The sequence below is a fragment of the Myxine glutinosa genome, chromosome 4, assembly GCF_964187855.1.
Source record: "Myxine glutinosa chromosome 4, kmMyxGlut1.1, whole genome shotgun sequence".
Classification (NCBI taxonomy): Eukaryota; Metazoa; Chordata; class Myxini; order Myxiniformes; family Myxinidae; genus Myxine; species Myxine glutinosa.
Window position 1 is genome coordinate 211,015,299 of NC_136264.1, and position 25,204 is coordinate 211,040,502.

Consider the following 25,204-nt stretch of genomic DNA (forward strand, 5'->3'; position numbering starts at 1 on the left):
GTAAGCTGGTACTCATTGTGCCGACCTCTAAAGGATGACAGGCTTAGTCAACCCACCTGGTGTTAATTCAATGGATAAGAGGGGCTTCAGGACTCTGAGATCTCAAGCCAGTCACCTTAACCATTAAGCCAACACCAGGCTTAACAAAACCAATCACTTTGTAATATTATGTGAATATAAACCATGGTTTAATTAACATTATGCTTCACCACTTCAAATGAATGTCTAGGGAGTGGGAATGGCAAACAGAAGTAGGAAAGGTCCAGCAAGGGGGCAGTGGGTAATATCGATAATGTCACCCAAAGAACAGCGCACACATTGATGTATCCCCCTGCCTGCAAAATAACAAAAAATATACCTGGAATGGCACTCAGTAGAGAGCATACCATCGCCAGGCTGACCAGTTTACGTTTTGTATCCCACTGATAGGCCGGATCCGGATTCGCACCTGAATGAAAATCCAATCGGCTTGTTCTTGTCAACTACCCAACTCATCCACCAAGTTTTGTCTGAATCTGTGCCCAACCTTTTGAAATATCATGCTATATATGGTTTTGACCTGATCAATCAATGGTGAAGAATGACTTCAAAAATTCTCAGATCCAAATCCGAATCTTCACCAAAATCTGATCAATTTGCCCTCGTCACACACCAACCTGCTCACCAAGTTTTGATCTTATCCATCCTCAACCTTTTGAGATATCCTGCTCACAGACAGACAGACAGACAGACAGGGGTGAACACATAACCTCCATCCACCTTTTGTGGCGGAGGTAGTTATATGAGATGTCCGTGGCTAATGATGACGCCCAATCATTCATAGGACTTAATGTCTTCCATTGGATGAGCAAAGTAGATAAGATGATTCATGAGATTATCCTTCCAAGAAGACAAGGTGAGACTGTGAGACTTGCCTGGATTGAATAACATGTTCCATGTGTTAGACAAGCATCTGATTATTTCAAGATATGCCGAGAGGGCTGAATGTGCATATGCATAGCTGCTGGTATGGAATACCATTTAAGGCTGAATGTGCAAATGTCTGTGAACAGGAAAAGAGGGTTGTATAGAGCATCGGAGAGGTACTTTATGATACAAGGAACAAAAAAACTTGGCCTTGAATGATGTAGTGGTATAATCCTGCCACCATTGGGATACTGTTGAGACCTGTGTAAGGATTGGGATATTTCGGTGAATCAGTAGTGGATGCAGCCTCAGGTGCTGACGTAGAAAGACTGACAAGCAGAGCAAGGTACCAGACAGTATTGAAGGCCTGTGATATGTCCAGAGACATAGCCTTGACCTCTTCTTCAAGATGTGGGGCTTGCATCCTTTGTCCATTGAGAGGCAGGCTCAGCATATAAAAATCTGAGTGCCCAAGAGTGAACCTGAACTAATGATCAGAGATCAGGTAGTTTGAGAAGAGAAAAGAGTTTGTGTCAGCTGTGATGAACGATTCCATACAAACTTACGACTTTGCTTACAAAAAGGACGCAGGCTTACTGACTTGGGAGTTGGGTGCATACAGCCTTCTTGTGCAAGAAAACGTGATGAGGCCGAAGGTAAATGACCAGATGAAGAGAATATACAGAGAAGCAAATGCAGCAGAACAGGATATGAGAACACAGGTAATGATGCCATCTGGACACATCAAAGAGAAAAGGCCCGTTATAGGTATTAGCCGCAGTAAATCTAGAAACACAAAAACAATTTAAGGAAAACCCAACTTTTAAGCAAAGTAAATAAACGTTACAGCAGAGCCCTCATGGTGCCATAGCATCAGTATGACGTCTCTATCGAGAAAATAAACGTTTTGTTTTTTGGGTTTTCTTGCAAGTCACTAAAGTGTAGAGCGAGGAAGGAGGTGACAGCGATGATGAACATGACAATACCTCGTTATCTTTCGATCAATCAGAGACAATTCCTGCATCTCCAAACGCTCTTTCAAAACTCCAGGAGACACGCCGGCTTCATGATCCCTGTCAAAAAAGGGAAGAAGAAGCATTGTGTAAACGCCAAACAAACTAGAGTTCACAGAACACATTACCCCATGTGGTGTTCAAGTGTATACTTCAATTTAAATAAAATAATGATTTTAAAGATCGTTGAAAAAACAAAATCCGGAGGTTTAGCACGCTATTGAAGCAGTCTTATACACCACTCCATTTAACATGTACAAGTACTGCAAAATGGAAGGGTTTTGGAAGTGTGAAGAAGGTGATTTGTGTTCTAAAGTGTTCAAGTGTATTATTCAATTGAAACAAAATGAGGATTGTACAATTCGTATAAATAAATAATTTCCAGAACGTACCGCCATTGACGCAGTCAGTGTCCATTACATCATCTTATTTAACATGTTACATTGGTTATTCGTGCCTGTTGTTTGTGTCCTTTATGACATCCTTAAAAAGGGTACGTTTCATGTTTGGAATGATTTTCAATTTTGCTTGCCAGGTAGACAGAGAGAGTAAAATGTTATTTCACTACACTGTGCGCCTGTGCGATCGGGACACATTCAGAGAAAGTACTGTTAAATGGCAGGTATGTTTCGAATTCATGTTCCGATTCGTGTTCAAAATATAACATTAAATTTAAATTGGTTCCTCGATCATAAACTGAATTTTACAGACAGAAATACGTGAACCAATTGCTTAATCCAGGATTTCGTTTTGTGTGCGGGGTAACTACGAGGGCTCAAGGTAAAATATGTAAAAAATATATATAAATAAAATTGTTCCATGCTGGAATTTTGTGCAATGGAAGTCTGACTTGAGAAAGTTATACAGGAAGCAACATCAACGCTGCTCAAGGTAAAATTGAGGAGCTAATGAGTGGAGGTGAGCAGTGATCCTGGATTTTGGGTTTCGCAAGAAGAGGGTTAATGGTGGACTGTGTATACCATGCAGAAACCTGGGGGAACAAATCATGGAAAGAGCAGAAGGTGCAAGACCAGAAAGGACGTGGTAGAAGACAAAGACAACCGATGTGACAGCCCCATAGATTCAGATGAATTACGATCGATTCCAATAATCTTGAAGGCCTTGGTTTCCACAGCATCAAGCTGAACCAGGTGTGAGGCAGGGGAGCCAGCCTTGAGGGGAGAGCAGTACTCCATCAAGCTGTGGATGAAAGCCTTGGAGGTGGATAGGAGTTCAGGCGTGCCCAGGAAGGACTTTGTACGATGGAGGATGCCCAGTCGGCGGCGGGCTTTGGAGGCCAACTTTGAAATGTGGTTTGCGAAAAAAAGATCATGGCTGCTAGTGAGACCCAGGAGTTTGAGTGACTGAACTTCCTGGAGACGATTGTTCAGAAAGTAGATATGAGGCTTTGCCAGATGGTCCTTTCGGAGAGAGATAGTGAGTGAAAGATTTGTCAGGATTGAAAAACATATTCCAAGTGTTTAAACAGCTTGTGATTTTTTTCAAAGTGTTTTATTATGTTTTTAAGGTTTGAAGAGAGGGAAGAGGCTGCAGCCTACCTGTCTGAAGGATGAGGGATGTCCTGGCAGAAGGTGGAGTCATCAGCAAATAGTTATAGAGGATTTTCCAAAGAGTTCGTGAGGTTGTTGATGAAGATCAGGCCCAGAACATGACATTGGGGGACTCCAGCCTTGACAAGGAGAGGAGATGAAATGATTCTGTTGAGAGCCACACGTTGGATACGAGAGTAGAGGAAGTAGAGGAAATCAGTAATCCATGTGTGACGTTGGCCATAGGCAGAAAGTTTGGAAAGTAAGGCAGGATGCCAGAGTGTATCAAAAGAAGAAGACATGTCCAGGGAGATGTCCCTGATCTCATGTCTGACATTGAGGGCCTCCATCCATTGTCGGGAGAGAAGGAGCAGCATGTCCAAGGTAGAGTGACCTGGTCCGAAACCGAATTGATGACCCGAGATGAGATTGTTGGCGAAAAGGAATGATTTAATGTCAAACTGTGGTGATGGATTCCTTGACCTTGCTGATGATTGGAAGTAAGGTGATAGGTGGCTACCATTCATCATGTTTTGGAGGAAGGGGAGAGGGAGGAGCGGGAGCTGTATGAGCTGTGAGCACCAATATAAATGTATCTTTTTTGTTCAGTTTCAGGGCCACAAGATAAATTATACCAGAGCTGTGTGTGTCCACGTGTTACATAACCACGGCCACCACGAGGTAATTGTATCAACTGGATATTATATGCAACCGACTCCTCTAATCCACAAATATTTCTCGTATTCCTGTATTCTCCGGAGTCAGTTTTGCACTCAAGAACAGAACAATTATCGTTAACCTTGATGAAATCGACACTCTTTAGTTTAAATGGTGAAAATTATGTTTAAAAGACTATTTGATTTGAATTGCAGGGGTGTGTTCAGTTACCAAATTTCTTGGAGAGCACTCACCAAGAGGCTTATAAGCACTCTACCTGGAAATCGTTGATGAGGAACGGATGGCTTGGTAAGCACTGATAACTTGGTAAGGTTGGTAACTGAGCACACCCCGGTGTCACGTTCGTAAAGGAAGTTTGCAAGAGCCCGACGAGCTGAACCAATCAGTGTAAACAAGCACACAGCACATGCGCAAAAAAAGGCCTCATTTAGCATATCTACGTCATTTGGAGTCTCGTGTTGGTCAATGAGGAGGTCATCATGTCCACACCTTCGCTCGTCTCATGGTTAGAATCATGTCCACACCTTCGCTCGTCTCATTTGTCTCATTGTTAGAATAATGTGCACACCTTCGCTCATCTCATTTGTCTCATGGTTAGAATAATGTCCACACCTTCATTTGTCTCATGGTTAGAATCATGTCCACACCTTCGATCGTCTCGTGGATAGAATAATGTCCACACCTTCGCTCGTCTCGTGGATAGAATAATGTCCACACCTTCGCTTGTCTCATTTGTCTCATTGTTAGAATAATGTCCACACCTTCGCTCGTCTCATTTGTCTCATTGTTAGAACAATGTCCACACCTTCGCTCGTCTCGTGGTTAGAATAATGTTCACAGCTTCGCTCGTCTCATTTGTCTCATGGTTAGAATCATGTCCACACCTTCACTCATCTCATTTGTCTCATGGTGAGAATAATGTCCACACCTTCGCTTGTATCATCGTTAGAATCATGTCCACACCTCCGCTCATCTCATTTGTCTCATAGTTAGAATCATGTCCACACCTTCGCTCATCTCATTTGTCTCATGGTGAGAATAATGTCCACACCTTCGCTCGTCTCGTGGTTAGAATCATGTCCACACCTTCGCTTGTCTCGTGGTGAGAATAATGTCCACACCTTCGCTCGTCTCATTTGTCTCATTGTTAAAATAATGTCCACACCTTCGCTCGTCTCGTGGTGAGAATAATGTCCACACCTTCGCTCGTCTCGTGGTGAGAATCATGTCCACACCTTCGCTCGTCTCGTGGTTAGAATAATGTCCACACCTTCGCTCGTCTCATTTGTCTCATTGTTAGAATAATGTCCACACCTTCGCTCGTCTCGTGGTTAGAATAATGTCCACACCTTCGCTCGTCTCGTGGTTAGAATAATGTCCACACCTTCGCTCGTCTCATTTGTCTCATTGTTAGAATAATGTCCACACCTTCGCTCATCTCATTTGTCTCATGGTGAGAATAATGACCACACCTTCGCTCGTCTCGTGGTTAGAATCATGTCCACACCTTCGCTCGTCTCGTGGTTAGAATAATGTCGACACCTTCGCTTGTCTCATTTGTCTCATGGTTAGAATCATGTCCACACCTTCGCTCGTCTCGTGGTTAGAATCATGTCCACACCTTCGCTTGTCTCGTGGTGAGAATAATGTCCACACCTTCGCTCGTCTCGTGGTTAGAATAATGTCCACACCTTCGCTCGTCTCGTGGATAGAATAATGTCGACACCTTCGCTTGTCTCGTGGATAGAATAATGTCTACACCTTCGCTTGTCTCATTTGTCTCATGGTTAGAATAATGTTCACACCTTCGCTCGTCTCGTGGATAGAATAATGTCTACACCTTCGCTTGTCTCGTGGTTAGAATAATGTTCACACCTTCGCTCGTCTCGTGGATAGAATAATGTCTACACCTTCGCTTGTCTCGTGGTTAGAATAATGTTCACACCTTCGCTCGTCTCGTGGATAGAATAATGTCTACACCTTCGCTTGTCTCATTTGTCTCGTGGTTAGAATAATGTTCACACCTTCGCTCGTCTCGTGGATAGAATAATGTCTACACCTTCGCTTGTCTCATTTGTCTCATGGTTAGAATCATGTCCACACCTTCGCTCGTCTCGTGGTTAGAATCATGTCCACACCTTCGCTTGTCTCGTGGTGAGAATAATGTCCACACCTTCGCTTGTCTCGTGGTTAGAATAATGTTCACACCTTCGCTCGTCTCGTGGATAGAATAATGTCTACACCTTCGCTTGTCTCATTTGTCTCATGGTTAGAATAATGTTCACACCTTCGCTCGTCTCGTGGATAGAATAATGTTGACACCTTCGCTTGTCTCATGGTTAGAATCATGTCCACACCTTCGCTCATGTCGTGGTAAGAATAATGTGCACACCTTCGCTCGTCTCATTGTTAGAATAATGTCCACACCTTCGCTCGTCTCGTGGTTAGAATAATGTCCACACCTTCGCTTGTCTCATTTGTCTCGTGGTTAGAATCATGTCCACACCTTCGCTCGTCTCGTGGATAGAATAATGTCCACACCTTCACTCGTCTCATTTGTCTCATTGTTAGAATAATGTCCACTCCTTCGCTTGTCTCATTTGTCTCATGGTTAGAATAATGTTCACACCTTCGCTTGTATCATTTGTCTCATGGTTAGAATAATGTCCACACCTTCGCTTGTCTCATTTGTCTCATGGTTAGAATAATGTCCACACCTTCGCTTGTCTCATTTGTCTCATGGTTAAAATAATGTTCACACCTTCGCTTGTCTCATTTGTCTCATGGTTAGAATAATGTCCACACCTTCGCTTGTCTCATGGTTAGAATAATGTCCACACCTTCGCTTGTCTCATTTGTCTCATGGTTAGAATAATGTCCACACCTTCGCTTGCCTCATTTGTCTCATGGTTAGAATAATGTTCACACCTTTGCTTGTCTCATGGTAAGAATAATGTCCACACCTTCGCTTGTCTCATTTGTCTCATGGTTAGAATAATGTCCACACTTTCGCTCGTCTCGTGGTTAGAATAATGTCCACACCTTCGCTCGTCTCATTTGTCTCATTGTTAGAATAATGTCCACACCTTCGCTTGTCTCATTTGTCTCATGGTTAGAATAATGTTCACACCTTCGCTCGTCTCATTTGTCTCATGGTTAGAATAATGTTCACACCTTCGCTCGTCTCATTTGTCTCATGGTTAGAATAATGTTCACACCTTCGCTCATCTCATTTGTCTCATGGTTAGAATAATGTTCACACCTTCACTCATCTCATTTGTCTCATGGTTGGAATAATGTTCACACCTTCGCTCATCTCATTTGTCTCATGGTTAGAATAATGTTCACACCTTCGCTCATCTCATTTGTCTCATGGTTAGAATAATGTTCACACCTTCGCTCGTCTCATTTGTCTCATGGTTAGAATAATGTTCACACCTTCACTCATCTCATTTGTCTCATGGTTAGAATAATGTTCACACCTTCGCTCATCTCATTTGTCTCATGGTTAGAATAATGTTCACACCTTCGCTCGTCTCATTTGTCTCATGGTTAGAATAATGTTCACACCTTCGCTCATCTCATTTGTCTCATGGTTAGAATAATGTTCACACCTTCGCTCATCTCATTTGTCTCATGGTTAGAATAATGTTCACACCTTCGCTCGTCTCATTTGTCTCATGGTTAGAATCATGTTCACACCTTCGCTCGTCTCATTTGTCTCATGGTTAGAATAATGTTCACACCTTCGCTCGTCTCATTTGTCTCATGGTTAGAATAATGTTCACACCTTCGCTCATCTCATTGTTAGAATCATGTCCACACCTTCGCTCATCTCATTTGTCTCATGGATAGAATAATGTTCACACCTTCACTCATCTCATTTGTCTCATGGTTGGAATAATGTTCACACCTTCGCTCATCTCATTTGTCTCATGGTTAGAATAATGTTCACACCTTCGCTCGTCTCATTTGTCTCATGGTTAGAATAATGTTCACACCTTCACTCATCTCATTTGTCTCATGGTTAGAATAATGTTCACACCTTCGCTCATCTCATTTGTCTCATGGTTAGAATAATGTTCACACCTTCGCTCGTCTCATTTGTCTCATGGTTAGAATAATGTTCACACCTTCGCTCGTCTCATTTGTCTCATGGTTAGAATCATGTTCACACCTTCGCTCGTCTCATTTGTCTCATGGTTAGAATAATGTTCACACCTTCGCTCGTCTCATTTGTCTCATGGTTAGAATAATGTTCACACCTTCGCTCATCTCATTGTTAGAATCATGTCCACACCTTCGCTCATCTCATTTGTCTCATGGATAGAATAATGTTCACACCTTCGCTCATCTCATTTGTCTCATGGTTAGAATAATGTCCACACCTTCGCTCGTCTCGTGGTTAGAATAATGTCCACACCTTCGCTCGTCTCATTTGTCTCATTGTTAGAATAATGTCCACACCTTCGCTTGTCTCATTTGTCTCATGGTTAGAATAATGTTCACACCTTCGCTCGTCTCATTTGTCTCATGGTTAGAATAATGTTCACACCTTCGCTCGTCTCATTTGTCTCATGGTTAGAATAATGTTCACACCTTCGCTCATCTCATTTGTCTCATGGTTAGAATAATGTTCACACCTTCACTCATCTCATTTGTCTCATGGTTGGAATAATGTTCACACCTTCGCTCATCTCATTTGTCTCATGGTTAGAATAATGTTCACACCTTCGCTCATCTCATTTGTCTCATGGTTAGAATAATGTTCACACCTTCGCTCGTCTCATTTGTCTCATGGTTAGAATAATGTTCACACCTTCGCTCGTCTCATTTGTCTCATGGTTAGAATCATGTTCACACCTTCGCTCGTCTCATTTGTCTCATGGTTAGAATAATGTTCACACCTTCGCTCGTCTCATTTGTCTCATGGTTAGAATAATGTTCACACCTTCGCTCATCTCATTGTTAGAATCATGTCCACACCTTCGCTCATCTCATTTGTCTCATGGATAGAATAATGTTCACACCTTCACTCATCTCATTTGTCTCATGGTTGGAATAATGTTCACACCTTCGCTCATCTCATTTGTCTCATGGTTAGAATAATGTTCACACCTTCGCTCGTCTCATTTGTCTCATGGTTAGAATAATGTTCACACCTTCACTCATCTCATTTGTCTCATGGTTAGAATAATGTTCACACCTTCGCTCATCTCATTTGTCTCATGGTTAGAATAATGTTCACACCTTCGCTCGTCTCATTTGTCTCATGGTTAGAATAATGTTCACACCTTCGCTCGTCTCATTTGTCTCATGGTTAGAATCATGTTCACACCTTCGCTCGTCTCATTTGTCTCATGGTTAGAATAATGTTCACACCTTCGCTCGTCTCATTTGTCTCATGGTTAGAATAATGTTCACACCTTCGCTCATCTCATTGTTAGAATCATGTTCACACCTTCGCTCATCGCATTTGTCTCATGGTTAGAATAATGTTCACACCTTCGCTCATCTCATTGTTAGAATAATGTTCACACCTTCGCTCATCGCATTTGTCTCATGGTTAGAATAATGTTCACACCTTCGCTCATCTCATTTGTCTCATGGTTAGAATAATGTTCACACCTTCGCTCATCTCATTTGTCTCATGGTTAGAATAATGTTCACACCTTCACTCATCTCATTTGTCTCATGGTTAGAATAATGTTCACACCTTCGCTCGTCTCATTTGTCTCATGGTTAGAATAATGTTCACACCTTCGCTCATCTCATTTGTCTCATGGTTAGAATAATGTTCACACCTTCACTCATCTCATTTGTCTCATGGTTAGAATAATGTTCACACCTTCGCTCATCTCATTTGTCTCATGGTTAGAATAATGTTCACACCTTCACTCATCTCATTTGTCTCATGGTTAGAATAATGTTCACACCTTCGCTCGTCTCATTTGTCTCATGGTTAGAATAATGTTCACACCTTCGCTCATCTCATTTGTCTCATGGTTAGAATAATGTTCACACCTTCACTCATCTCATTTGTCTCATGGTTAGAATAATGTTCACACCTTCGCTCATCTCATTTGTCTCATGGTTAGAATAATGTTCACACCTTCACTCATCTCATTTGTCTCATGGTTAGAATAATGTTCACACCTTCGCTCGTCTCATTTGTCTCATGGTTAGAATAATGTTCACACCTTCGCTCATCTCATTTGTCTCATGGTTAGAATAATGTTCACACCTTCGCTCGTCTCATTTGTCTCATGGTTAGAATAATGTTCACACCTTCGCTCATCGCATTTGTCTCATGGTTAGAATAATGTTCACACCTTCGCTCGTCTCATTTGTCTCATTGTTAGAATAATGTCCACACCTTCGCTTGTCTCATGGTTAGAATAATGTTCACACCTTCGCTTGTCTCATTTGTCTCATGGTTAGAATGTCCACACCTTCGCTTGTCTCATGGTTAGAATAATGTTCACACCTTCGCTTGTCTCATTTGTTAGAATAATGTCCACACCTTCGCTTGTCTCGTGGTTAGAATAATGTTCACACCTTCGCTTGTCTCATTTGTCTCATGGTTAGAATAATGTCCACACCTTCGCTTGTCGCATTTGTCTCAAACTTAACTGATCTCTCCATGCAGGTTGCTTCTGACAAACCAGACGTGATATGCTTAATAGAAACTTTCCTCCTTCATGATGTCTCTGATTCCTTGGTATCTTTCCCAGGTTACTCCCTCCTCCGGTATGATAGACCTGAGCCTCGTCCTGGAGGCGGGGTTGCTATCTTTATAAAAAGTCTCTTCCTCACTCGCCCTGCACTGCCCTCTCTCCACCTCACCCCCAGGAATACCTTTGGCTACGGCTTCCCCTTCGCTCCCACCTTTTGTTCATATGTGTGTTGTACCGTCCACCAAACAGTGATGACTCCATCTACATCTCGCTGTCTGATAATATGGACCAACTTCTATCTACCCATCCCAACTCTCTCTTCCTCATATGTGGTGATTTCATCTGTCACCATGCCAGTTGGCTGGGTGTGGGTACCTCTCTCACCAGCCATGGCTCCTCAGCAAAGGACTTCTGTGACTCACTGGGACTGACACAATCTGTCAATTTCCCAACCCGGATCTCAGTCACGGAGCATCTTCTCTTCTGGACTTGGTTATGACAAACTTCCCTGAAAATGTCTGCTGCTCTTCTTCTGCTCCGATCGGCTCTTCTGATCATGTGCTTGTTAAAGTGGACATCTCTCTGACCATTCTCAGAGAGCCTCCTCAGCGTCGACGAGTCTGGCATTTCACTCAGGCCAACTGGCACGGTATTCAAGCAGCCATCAATCATCTGGACTGGTCTCCAATCTCTACTGCCTCTGACATCAACTCATCCTGGGAATTCTTCCAAAGCAAATTGCTCTCTCTCATGCACAGATTTATCCCATCTCGTCTTCAGTTGTCATACCCTTCCTCCCGTCCATGGTACACGGCATCTTGTGGTGAGGCTATTGCCCAGAAACAACTTGCTTTCTTCTCCTGGAAAGCAAATCCAACGGAAGGAAATCTTATTTCCTTTCACAAAGCCCGAAACAAGTGTGTGTCCACCTTCAGGAGAGCCAGGAAACAATATCTCTCCGTTCTCAGGACCGAACTCTCTTATCTGTCTCCCTCTTCCAAATCCTGGTGGCGTCTGGTCAAATCTGTTTCTGGTGTTTGTTCCACCTCCATCCCCTCCCTCACCTCAAATGGCCACACGGCTGACTCCGCACATGAAAAAGCTGAATGCCTCAACTCTGTGTTTGCCTCTAAATCTTGTGTCCCAAACCCATCCCTCTCTTTACACACCGTACCCAGTCGTACCCAGCTGCTCCTGGACTCTGTGTCCTTTCCTCCTGACAAGGTGGAAAAGTGTCTGTCAACCTTCGACTCTGATTCTGCAACTGGACCTGACGGCATCAGCCCACGGGTCCTAAAATCATGTTCTTCCACTCTTTCACTCCCTCTCTCTGTTCTCTTCACCCTCTCTTTTGCTCAAGGTCATCTTCCATCTGCTTGGAAATCTGTGCCAACATCACCGCTTTGCACAAAAAGGTGCAAAAACAGATCCCAGCAACTACAGACCAATCAGCCTTCTCCCAATTATCAGCAAAGTCATGCAATCCATCATTGCTTCAGATATGAAATCTTTCCTCTTCTCCAATGGCTTGATCTCTGATCATCAATTTGGTTTCAGACCTGGACACTCCACTCTGGACATGCTGCTTCTGCTTTCTCAACCATGGATGGAGGTCCTCAATGCCAAACAGGAAATTAGAGCAGTCTCCCTTGACATATCATGTGCCTTCAATACGGTCTGGCACCCCGCTCTGCTCACCAAACTCTCCTCTTTTGGTATCCATGGAAATCTCCACGCATGGCTGGCGGACTTCCTCTCTAGTCGTAGTCAATGTGTGGCCCTGAATGGGTTTCTCTCATCTCCTCTTCCTGTTCAGGCTGGAGTTCCGCAAGGCAGTGTTCTGGGCCCTGTGCTTTTCCTGGTCTTCATCAATGATCTCTCTGAATCGCTTGAAAATCCTCTCTATCTCTTTGCTGACGACTCTACTCTCTGTCGCTCCATTCTTCATCCCTCAGATCGGTAGTCTGCAGCCTCCTCACTCTCTGCAGACCTTGACAAAATCACAGACTGGGCAAACAAGTGGAACATGTCTTTCAATCCTGACAAATCTCACACTCTTACGATGTCTCTCCGAAAAGACCGACTGGACAACCCTCCCATCCACTTTCTGAATAATCCTCTCCAAGAAGTTCTGTCACTCAAGCTTTTGGGTCTCACTATCTGCCATGATCTTTCCTGGGAAAACCACATTTCAAATCTGCCCTGCAAAGCCAGTCGCCGACTGGGCATCCTCCGTCGTGCGAAGTCCTTCCTTGGCACACCTGAGCTCCTCACCACATACAAGGCTTTCATCCGCAGCTCAATGGAATACTGCTCTCCCCTAGCTTGTCTTCGGGCTGTTGAAACCAAAGTATTCAGAATCATTGGAATCTCCCGCGATGACGCTATCTCTGAGGGTCTTTCACTCACTCACCGCAGGCAGGTTGGTGGTCTTTCCGTCTTCTACCGACTCCTCTCTGGCCTTGCCCCCCCAGCTCTCTCTGGGCTCTGTCCGCCAAATATTCCTACAGGTCGCACAAGATCTGCCTGCAACCCTCTTATGGTTAAACTGCCAAAATCGAGACTTTCTGCTCACCTTCACTCCTTCATTCCTCTTTTCTCCTGCCTCTGGAACAAACTCCCTCACTCTCTTCAATCCCACTCCACCCTCCAAGTCTTTAAAACAGCTGTTCACCACCATCTCTTATCTTCCCCCATCCAAAACCTTGATCTTTTCTACCCCAGCTAATTTCACCCCAATTCCACTTTTTTGAAATACCAACTTCTGTCCAGGAAGTCCTTGTGTTTTATACTTCTCCCTCCCCCCCCCCTTCCCATGCCTCCTCCCCCCCCCCCCCTTGCCATGCCTCCTCCCCCCGGGCCCTCTCCCTTCCACACATCTCCCTGCTCTCGGATGTTGTGTTTGTGTGCTTCCCCTTCTCTCCCCATCTTGTCTTCCGCTCCCTCTTTTTGGGTATTTTGTTTGTCTGGTTGATTTGTTTGTGAAGTAAATGTTAGCTCTTTCACGAGCCTCGATTAAGTATACAACAAAAAAAAAAAAAAAAAAAAAAAAGGTTAGAATAATGTCCACACCTTCGCTCCTCTCATTTGTCTCATTGTTAGAATAATGTCCACACCTTCGCTCGTCTCGTGGTTAGAATAATGTCCACACCTTCGCTCGTCTCGTGGTTAGAATAATGTCCACACCTTCGCTCATCTCATTTGTCTCATTGTTAGAATAATGTCCACACCTTCGCTTGTCTCATGGTTAGAATCATGTCCACACCTTCGCTCCTCTCATTTGTCTCATTGTTAGAATAATGTCCACACCTTCGCTCGTCTCGTGGATAGAATAATGTCCACACCTTCGCTTGTCTCATTTGTCTCATGGTTAGAATAATGTTCACACTTTCGCTTGTCTCATTTGTCTCATGGTTAGAATAATGTCCACACCTTCGCTCGTCTCGTGGTTAGAATAATGTCCACACCTTCGCTCGTCTCGTGGTTAGAATAATGTCCACACCTTCGCTCGTCTTATTTGTCTCATGGTTAGAATCATGTCCACTTTCGGTCGTCTCATTTGTCTCATGGTTAGAATAATGTTCACACCTTCGCTCGTCTCATTTGTCTCATGGTTAGAACAATGTCCACACCTTCGCTCGTCTCGTGGTTAGAATAATGTCCACACCTTCGCTCGTCTCGTGGTTAGAATAATGTCCACACCTTCGCTCGTCTCATTTGTCTCATGGTTAGAATCATGTCCACACTTTCGGTCGTCTCATTTGTCTCATGGTTAGAATAATGTTCACAACTTCGCTCGTCTCATTTGTCTCATGGTTAGAATCATGTCCACACCTTCGCTTGTCTCATTTGTCTCATGGTTAGAATAATGTTCACAACTTCGCTTGTCTCATTTGTCTCATGGTTAGAATCATGTCCACACCTTCGCTCGTCTCATTTGTCTCATGGTTAGAATCATGTCCACACTTTCGGTCGTCTCATTTGTCTCATGGTTAGAATAATGTACACACCTTCGCTCGTCTCATTTGTCTCATGGTTAGAATCATGTCCACACTTTCGGTAGTCTCATTTGTCTCATGGTTAGAATCATGTCCACACTTTCGGTCGTCTCATTTGTCTCATGGTTAGAATAATGTTCACAACTTCGCTTGTCTCATTTGTCTCACGGTTAGAATAATGTTCAGACCTTCGCTTGTCTCATTTGTCTCATGGTTAGAATAATGTTCACACCTTCGCTTGTCTCATTTGTCTCATGGTTATAATCATGTTCACACCTTCGCTCGTCTCATTTGTCTCATGGTTAGAATAATGTCCACAACTTCGCTTGTCTCATTTGTCTCATGGTTAGAATCATGTCCACACCTTCGCTTGTCTCATTTGTCTCATGGTTAGAATCATGTCCACAACTTCGCTTGTCTCATTTGTCTCATGGTTAGAATAATGTTCACAACTTCGCTTGTCTCATTTGTCTCATGGTTAGAATAATGTTCACACCTTCGCTTGTCTCATGGTTAGAATCATGTCCACACCTCCGCTCATCTCATTTGTCTCATGGTTAGAATAATGTTCACACCTTCGCTTGTCTCATGGTTAGAATAATGTTCACACCTTCGCTTGTCTCATGGTTAGAATCATGTCCACACCTCCGCTCATCTCATTTGTCTCATGGTTAGAATAATGTTCACACCTTCGCTTGTCTCATGGTTAGAATAATGTACACACCTTCGCTCGTCTCATTTGTCTCATGGTTAGAATCATGTCCACACTTTCGGTAGTCTCATTTGTCTCATGGTTAGAATCATGTCCACACTTTCGGTCGTCTCATTTGTCTCATGGTTAGAATAATGTTCACAACTTCGCTTGTCTCATTTGTCTCACGGTTAGAATAATGTTCAGACCTTCGCTTGTCTCATTTGTCTCATGGTTAGAATAATGTTCACACCTTCGCTTGTCTCATTTGTCTCATGGTTATAATCATGTTCACACCTTCGCTCGTCTCATTTGTCTCATGGTTAGAATAATGTCCACAACTTCGCTTGTCTCATTTGTCTCATGGTTAGAATCATGTCCACACCTTCGCTTGTCTCATTTGTCTCATGGTTAGAATCATGTCCACAACTTCGCTTGTCTCATTTGTCTCATGGTTAGAATAATGTTCACAACTTCGCTTGTCTCATTTGTCTCATGGTTAGAATAATGTTCACACCTTCGCTTGTCTCATGGTTAGAATCATGTCCACACCTCCGCTCATCTCATTTGTCTCATGGTTAGAATAATGTTCACACCTTCGCTTGTCTCATGGTTAGAATAATGTCCACACCTTCGCTTGTCTCATGGTTATAACGTCCGCTCCAAGTACAGTAATTACAGTGTATTTTTACGATGGTAAATGCTGCTTCCTTGGTCGAGGTTCAGCTCCACAAAATGATAGAGGCCGCACAAACAGCCATATGTTGACAACCATTGCGCAGGCTTCATGGGTAAGACTGAGACAAAGAGAGACTTAGACATTGCGCAGACTATTCACTCCAATTTCACGATTCGTATATGAACAAGTTGTACACGCCACTGAGGTGTCATTTTCTCGTGTTTAAAGCAGTCGTTGCTTCCTACAAAATCATTTTAAAAAACCCACAACAAGGTCGCCATTTAAAAACAAACCTTTTCACGAAAAGCTCAAAACAAACCGGTCTCTCAGCAAACGCCGGCACCACGAAGCACCAGTTAAAACAACCGCGCACCAACAACTTCCGGGTCACAGAGCGGGGGGTTGGCATTGTTTTAATATTTAGTTTTTTTTTTAAGATCATTTTGTCTCAGACTGTCGATGTAACCCAAACACAAATAAATATACAAAATAAAAACCAACACTCCTCTTGACCGGAACCATTTGTTCATCGGAACGGATGTTTCTGTCAGTACCTGAACGCAGCGTGCGCGTGCATGAGTTCCGGTCGCTCACGTGACCCTCACGGCGGAGACCGTTTACTGCGTCTGCGATCCGTATCCCAAACTCGCCGATAAAGAGCAGGACATGGCGCAGGCGGGCCGCCTGTTGGACGCCGTTTCCCATAATCCTCAGTGCTGAGGACCCCGAACGGCGACCATGGACTGGGGAGAGACCCGCCGGCGCCTCGACGCGGAGTTCTTCACCGACGGTGACTACCTCCGGAAGGGAACTCGAGACTACGAGGACTTTTGGCGATTCGCGTCTCGTTGGAAATCTTTTAAGCGACGTCGGGAAGCGACTGCGGACGCCTCGGACTCCAAGACCGTGGTGCCGCGCGTCGGGGACACACTGGACCTTCCGAGGACGTACGACCCGGCGTTACGACTCAACGTGGTCCTGGAAGGTCGCGGACGCCGCGCCGACCCAGACTTGGCCGACTTCCGGTCGGCGCTTCATCACTATCTGGACTTCTGCCAAAAACAACATCTGTGTAAGTTGGCGAAACTTCGCCGGGACGAGAGGAACCTTCCCATATTCCCGTACAGGGACGCCATCGTCGGTGCGGTCCAGGGTCACCCGCTGGTGGTGATCGCGGGAGACACGGGCTGCGGGAAGTCGACGCAGGTACCGCGCTACCTGCTGTCCGCGGGTCACGAGAACATCGCGTGCACGCAGCCTCGGAGGATCGCGTGCGTCTCCCTGTGCAAGAGGGTCGCCTACGAGACCCTGGGCCAGGAGGGCTCCCGAGTGGGCTTCCAGATTCGCTTCGACTCCTCCAGGACCTCGGCCACCAAGATCCTCTTTCTCACCGAAGGGCTTTTGGTCCGACAAGCGCAGCGGGACACGTGTCTGTCACGCTACGACGTGGTGGTCGTGGACGAGGTGCACGAGAGACACCTGCACTGCGACTTCCTCCTCGGTCTCCTTCGGCGAGTGCTGACCCAGCGACGCGACCTCAAGGTGGTCCTCATGTCCGCCACCATTAACGTCGGACTCTTTTCCCAATACTTCGACGGTGCTCCCATCGTTCGAGTTCCGGGAAGACTTTTCCCGATAAAAGTGATCTACCGGCCGATACCTCCCGAGGAGCAGGCGACCAAGACCGAAAGGCTCGACCCGAGACCCTACTTGGGAATCTTGCAGACGATCGACGACAAGTACAGTGCGGAGGAGCGTGGTGACCTCTTGATGTTCTTGAGCGGGATGTCCGACATATCGACCGTCGCCGACACCATTCGCTCCTACGCCGCTGACACGAGGCGCTGGATCGTGTTGACGCTTCATAGCTCTTTGTCTTCTGAGGAACAGGACAAGGTGGCCAAACGAACACCTTTCGGCGACGTCAAACCATGTCCGAGCGTAGTTTGTACCTTTTTGCACGTCGGCGTCACCCGACGACATAATCCGTCGGTGTGACGTCATCTCACTAATAATACTAGAACGGCACTCGGTAGAGAGCATACCTCCGCCAGGTGAACAGTTTATCTTTTGTATCCTAGAGTAGACCAGAAAATCACAACACAGAATCACATTTAATCAAAATCATCCGTCCACAACTTTTTGCGATATCCTGCTATGTATCGTGTTTGGCCCTCTCTCCCAATGGTGAAGAATCACTTAATGAATTATAGTAGCCGGATCCGGATCATCACCAAAATCTGATCATTTCTTCCTTGTCACATACGCTACATCTCTGCCAAATTTCGTCCAAACCCGTCCACAACTTTTCGAGATATCCTGCTATGTATCGTTTTTGGCCCCATCTCCCAATGGTGAAGAATCTCTTAAAATTTATAGTATCCGGATCTTCACCAAAATCTGATCATTTCTTCCTTGTCACATACACTACATCTCTGCCAAATTTCGTCCAAATCCGTCCACAACGTTTTGAGATATCCTGCTATGTATCGTTTTTGGCCCCATCTCCCAATGGTGAAGAAATCACTTAAAAGATTAAATAATTCTCATGTCCGAATCCATATTCACATCTTCACCAAAATTGAATCCATTCTTCCTTGTCACACACACAACCTGTCCAACAGGTTTCGTCCCAATCCGTCCACAACTTTTCGAGATATCCTGCTATGTATCGTTTTTGGCCCTTTCTCCCAATGGTGAAGAATCTCTTAAAATTTCTAGTATCCGGATCCGAATCCGGATCTTTACCAAAATCTAATCATTTCTTCCTTGTCACATACGCTACATCTCTGCCAAATTTCGTCCAAATCCGTCCACAACTTTTTGCGATATCCTGCTATGTATCGTGTTTGGCCCTCTCTCCCAATGGTGAAGAATCACTCAATGAATTCTAGTAGCCGGATCCGGATCATCACCAAAATCTAATCATTTCTTCCTTGTCACATACACTACATCTCTGCCAAATTTCGCCCAAATCCGTCCACAACTTTTTGCGATATCCTGCTATGTATCATGTTTGGCCCTCTCTCCCAATGGTGAAGAATCACTTAATGAATTATAGTAGCCGGATCCGGATCATCACCAAAATCTGATCATTTCTTCCTTGTCACATACGCTACATCTCTGCCAAATTTCGTCCCAATCCGTCCATAACCTTTTGCGATATCCTGCTATGTATCGTGTTTGGCCCTCTCTCCCAATGGTGAAGAATCACATAATGAATTATAGTAGCCGGATCCGGATCATCACCAAAATCTTATCATTTCTGTCTTGTCACTTACACATGTCATCTCTGCCAAATTTCGTTCGAATCCGTCCACAACTTTTTGAGATATTTTGTTCACAAACGGACAGACAGACAAACAGACAGACAGGGGTGAAAACATAACCTGCATCCACCTTTAGTGGTGGAGGTAATAAATATAATATAAAGAAGAAAATTTGTGTTTTGTTTATGCATTCGGACCCTGCAGGAACCAGGGCGACCAAACTTTGCACGGCCTCCTCTTTCATCTAGAGGAAGGTTGAGGATGATGTTTGGATTAAAAAAAATAACCCCCGATAAAACCAGATATTTGACCTTCAGGCCTCGATCTGGTCTTGTGCTTATACCCTGCCTGGGTTTTTTTCCCGCGAGCGAGTGAGTGATATGCATTGCCAAGATTGTATGTTGAGGTTGTAATTATTTGTTGTCCACAATACAAATTTAATCATTATAGTGCTTACACGTGTGCCTGTTATTAACAAGATTGCTCTACACATGTTTATTGTAACACCTCTGTGTTCAGGCCTCGAGTGTTTTGCTTATACACTGCCTTGGTTTTCCCCGGGAGTGGTCGCGTAATATGTTTTGTGATTGTCATGCAGGAAATATTTAAATACATATTTCATTGAATTTTCCCGGACAACGCCGAGTACTTCAGCCCGTATACCATTAGATTAATATTTGGAGTAATGGGGCTTTCATGTTTCTCTCTCTCTCTCTCTCTCTCTCTCTCTCTCTCTCTGTCTCGGTCTGTGTCAATCTACAAGATCGAGGCTCATGGAAGAGCAAAGTTAAGTTGACAGTGGCATAGCTTGGCAACAATTGGGCACAACCATCACCATCAAGGGAATGAACAAACAGGAAAGCGAGAGAGAAGGAGAGGAGGGAAGAAAACACTGAAATGATTAACTAAGTTGGATCAAGTTGTTTGAATGTATAAATGAAGGAACTAGTCTTCCTGGTGCAGGTCGAGTTTATCTGTGTTGGCAGACAGGTAGGACAGTGATTGAGGTATGTTACCTGCCATTGAAAACTAGGAGAAGCTAATGTTTCATGCGTTAACCCTTCATCGGAGCAAAAGAGGATTTATACTGTCTGCTGTTTTGCTCCGATGAAGGGTGAATGCCCGAAGCGTCAGCTTCTCCTTGCTTCCCATGGTAGTTGGCGTAGCTCAATCTCCAGTTATTTTCAGGCAACTCTTGAATGTAAATACAGGTAAACTACAGAAATGACTCCACCTTAATGAAGGAATGTAACATCCTTTTACCGATCTCCCTATCCAGGTGTTTGATATTCCACCAGAAGGAGTCAGAAAGTGTATCATTTCCACGAACATTGCCGAGACGTCGGTCACAATCGATGGAGTTCGTTTCATTGTGGATTCGGGTAAGCGTTGTATTCAGGTAAATTCCCACACTCAGTAAATAATTAAATACCATGGCGGAATGGCACAGCCGGTTGGTCTTCCCACGGATTATTTCCCCGGTGGTCTTACTTTTCAACTTTGGGTTCGTTATTTTTTTATGAGCACCAGTCATCCATAGCCTTTTATCCTATGCTCAATGTGTTTTACAGGGAAGGTGAAGGAAATGAACTTTGACAAGACATCCAAGATGCAGAGACTCCAGGAGTTCTGGATCAGCCAGGCGAGCGCCGAACAGAGAAAGGGCCGTGCAGGGCGGACCGGGCCTGGCATTTGTTGGCGTCTCTACGCGGAATCGGACTATGATGCCTTCACAGCATATGCTGTGCCTGAAATTTTGAGGTTACCACTGGATTCCCTAGTGCTGCAGGTACCTATGCATCGCTGGTCCTTTGTACCTTCACATTGCTGCTGCTACTGTTGATGCTGCATTATTCATGTTATCTTTGGTTCTGGTCCTTAACCGGATTGAGGCAAACTCTTATTCGCGTGAAATTCCTGTCGAGCCATTTTGGAAAGTGCTACATTTGGTGCAGAATACCAAATTCATTGTTTGAGACTCATGGATGAGAGAGCGAACTGGCGCTTTCAGTAACGAGCATTCACCATCACACACCTTTAAGACAAACGCACGATGATGTAAAAAGTACATTCATGTCTCTTAATATCCTTGTCTTGCGATATGCTGCTGCAGATGAAAAGCATGAGTATGGGAGACCCACGAGTGTTTCCCTTCATCGAGCCACCAGAGAGCACCAGCTTGGAGAGCTCGATGACGTTCCTCAAAGAGCAGGGAGCGCTGGATGATCATGAGCAACTGACTGCAATGGGCAGGGTTCTTGCAATGCTTCCCTTGGATGTCATTGCTGGTGAGGATTCTCCGTGGAGTAAACACTTTGTGGCAGTTTCAAATTCACTATGCAGTAGTATCCCGATTTACGAACTTTCAATCGTATGAACTAAATCTTTTGACACTAAAAATTCGATTTATGACCTGAAATCCAGAAATTACGAACTTTTGCTCAACTCCAGTCAACACGGTTTTAAACTACGAATTCAAAACACGAACTGATGATCTTTTGCTCAATAATTTGATTGTGTAATTTAAAATAAACACTTATCTCGCTGCAAAACACCAGAGCATCACTCGCCGACATCCGGGATGATGACATCAGAGCGTCGCTTCCCTCATTTTCTCTCATGCGGCTGCGTGTTCATGTTTGTGCGGAAGTGCAGTATTAAAGTGTATTTTATAACTCAAACGTTCTTGTGATTTACCGTAGGTACTGTATTGTATTCATCCATAACTATGGCTCTTAAAAAGGAAGATAGTGCTCAAGGAATCTGCAGCTCTATGGAATACTGCTCTCCCCTCTGGTCTGGTGCTCCTGCCTCACACCTAGCTCGTCTTCACGCTGTTGAAACCAAAGCGTTCGGAATCATTGGAATCTCCCGCGATGAAGCTAAATCCAAGGGCCTTTCACTCACTCACCGCAGGCAGGTTGGTGGTCTTTCCGTCTTCTACCGACTCCTCTCTGGCCTTGCCCCCCCCCCCCAGCTCTCTCTGGGCTCTGTCCCCCAAATATTCCTACAGGTCGCACAAGATCTGCCTGCAACCCTCTTATGGTTAAACTGCCAAAATCAAGACTTTCTGCTCACTTTCACTCCTTCATTCCTCTTTTCTCCCGCCTCTGGAACAAACTCCCTCACTCTCTTCAATCCCACTCCACCCTCCAAGTCTTTAAAACAGCTGGGGGGGGGGGGGGGGGAGGGGGAGCAATACATTCCCCCATTAAATCATTATATCTGTTGGAAAATCACTCCCAATTTATGAAAATTTGGATTTAAGAGCTTCTCTTCAGGACACATGGTGCTAGTCCGAGTCCACCAATTGCCGATATATTGACCAATATTTTGTCAAAAAATGCAAACTTTTCAAATCGATTTGAAAAACTTCTCTTGTATTGAACTTTCAATATTTGAGAACATTTAACTTAAATTATATGATGAATGAGCAAACAAATAAATAACAAGTAGAGCTACATTCAAAGTACACCGCCCCATGCCAAATAAATAAATAACATATCCTTCAGCACGCAACATTGCCGAGGCACCCAGCGATGCTGCCGTGCAGCACATGGAGATGGAATTGGGAGGGAGCGGTGTGAAATAATTGATTGATTAATTGCGTAATTAAAATAAATAAATAATAATTGTAAAATAATGAATTCCTTAATCAATAATTGGCTAATAGCATACCTAAACCACCACTGTTTCATCATAGTCTAACTTTTTGAAAATTATTTAATTGAAAATTTAAATAATTAATCCATTAATTGATCAATCAAAAACATACTTTACAGCCAAATAACTTGGTTACTGTCATGTCCAAATATCAGCTTCGAAAGGTGCCCGAGATATTGTCCAGATGAGAAAGAAAATAAATAAGTACTTGATAAAGAAAAGAAAATAAATAAGCCTTTTGCTGCGTACTAACAAAGAAGAAGAATTACCATAGGTATTCCTCAAATAATTATAACTAGCCGAAACCCGTGGAACATCCACGGAAGGGAGGATGTGGTGTATGGATAGAGTGTACCATTATGGATGGCATAGGGGATTTGCTTGTCCGAGTAAGAGTTAGGAAGAAAGATGAGAATGAAGAGTGCGTATATGAACAACGTATTTATTGCAATCTACTTAAATGACAACGCTACGATATACTTTTGAAAAATGAATGGATTCGTAAAAGGAATCGGCATAGCACCACTCTGGGATTGTCCACTCAGTGGACGGCCTGCTGTCGCCTTCGCCTGTCCAATCAGTGGACGGCTTGCTTCGCCTTCACCCAGCAGACGCCAATACGATGGCGTCGTAAGATGGCGTCGTATCGGCAGTCAATCGGATGCTTTTGGGCCCCAATGTCGGCTAATTCAGATTTTTCGAGTATGCCTGTATATGATAAACAAAGAGCGCGGTTCATAGATCGTAAATCCATTAGTGCCGTGGGCATCGGGTGACTGGGTGCGGCGTAAAAGGGATAATAAAGTCGAGTCCTTACGCTATTATTAATTACTAGCCGAAACCCGTGGAACATCCATGGAAGGAAGGATGTGGTGTAGTACACCGCGATCGACGACACCGGCACAAATGCATGCTCTGGATTGTCCACTCAGTGGACGGCTTGCTTTGGCCTTCGCCTGTCCAATCAGCGGATGGCTTGCTTCGCCTTCGCCCAGCAAGACGCCAATACGATGGCGTCGTAAGATGGCGTCGTATCGGCAGTTAATCAGATGCTTTTGGGCCCCAACGTCGGCTAATTCAGATTTTTCGAGTATGGCTGTACGTGATAAACAAAGAGCGCGGTTCGTAGATCGTAAATCCATTCGTGCCGTGGGCATCGGGTCACTGGGTGCGGCGTAAAAGGGATAAAAAAGTCGAGTCCTTACGCTATTATTAGATAGATAATAATAATTGTTGTGAAGGACAGATTAATGAAAATAAGTGCTTGTGCAATGTGCATTGTGGGTGCGTGTTTCTATTTGTGAGTGCATATTCACTTCTGTTTCAGGCAAGGTGCTGCTCTCGGGATCTTTGTTTTCTGTGCTGGAACCGGTGCTGACTGTGGCAGCTGCTTTGAGTGTGCAGTCTCCCTTCGTTCGCTCAGCCTTCACTAACCCAGAGTTAAGCAGGGCACGTCACTCACTAGAGAGTAACCATGGAGACCCGTTCACGCTCCTGAATGTGTTTAACGAGTGGGTTCACGTGAGTACACTTGGTCAGAAAGAGGGATTGGTGGTTGGGAATCGAAATCTGTTGTATCACTCTTCTCATCTTGTCACACACAAGACGCATGTACACAACACAATACTGTACAGGCTCACATATAACACGTGTGCATACAATACAACATGTGCACAACATGCATATCATGCACAAAAATAATATGTGTGCATAAAATACACAGCATATGATGTCACACAAAACATGCCAAAGGAAAACCAAAGACAAACGTATATAAACCATGATCGTGCATGTGCACGTGCAAATCACCACCCATGCATGCGTGCGTCATCACCTCATACAAACACACACACACACACACACACACACCCACACACCACACACCACACACACACACACAAAACCCATCCATTTCTAGTAGAAAATGTATAAGCATTTTCTGTATGTATAAGACTTCATACCGTCAGTGGAGAACCTCCAGTAAGATGTCCCATACAGCTGCTGCTGCACCTTACTGGGAGCGATAAGCACTGTCTGCCACACGGTAACATTATCTCTGGTATCCATTCACTATATGGAG

The 25,204-nt window shown here is 44.2% G+C and overlaps 2 protein-coding genes across 2 annotated transcripts in view; one reads left to right on the top strand and one right to left on the bottom strand.

Annotated features, from left to right (window-relative positions):
• The window catches only part of LRRCC1 (leucine rich repeat and coiled-coil centrosomal protein 1), an 88,318-nt gene extending 71,739 nt beyond the window's left edge, over positions 1 to 16,579 (bottom strand). The window contains exons 1-2 of the mRNA XM_068114747.2: positions 16,486 to 16,579; positions 1,893 to 1,979 (exon numbers count right to left, since the gene is read on the bottom strand). Of these exons, the coding sequence (XP_067970848.2) occupies positions 1,893 to 1,930 (38 nt within the window). The 5' untranslated portion in view covers positions 1,931 to 1,979; positions 16,486 to 16,579. The remainder of the gene's footprint in view (positions 1 to 1,892; positions 1,980 to 16,485) is intronic.
• A 208-nt stretch (positions 16,580 to 16,787) lies between these two features.
• Positions 16,788 to 25,204, top strand: part of DHX34 (DExH-box helicase 34) — a 66,836-nt gene continuing 58,419 nt past the window's right edge. Inside the window, exons 1-5 of the mRNA XM_068114341.2 lie at positions 16,788 to 18,088; positions 20,741 to 20,843; positions 21,033 to 21,250; positions 21,575 to 21,749; positions 24,452 to 24,645. Coding sequence (XP_067970442.2) covers positions 16,931 to 18,088; positions 20,741 to 20,843; positions 21,033 to 21,250; positions 21,575 to 21,749; positions 24,452 to 24,645 — 1,848 coding nt within the window. The 5' untranslated portion in view covers positions 16,788 to 16,930. The remainder of the gene's footprint in view (positions 18,089 to 20,740; positions 20,844 to 21,032; positions 21,251 to 21,574; positions 21,750 to 24,451; positions 24,646 to 25,204) is intronic.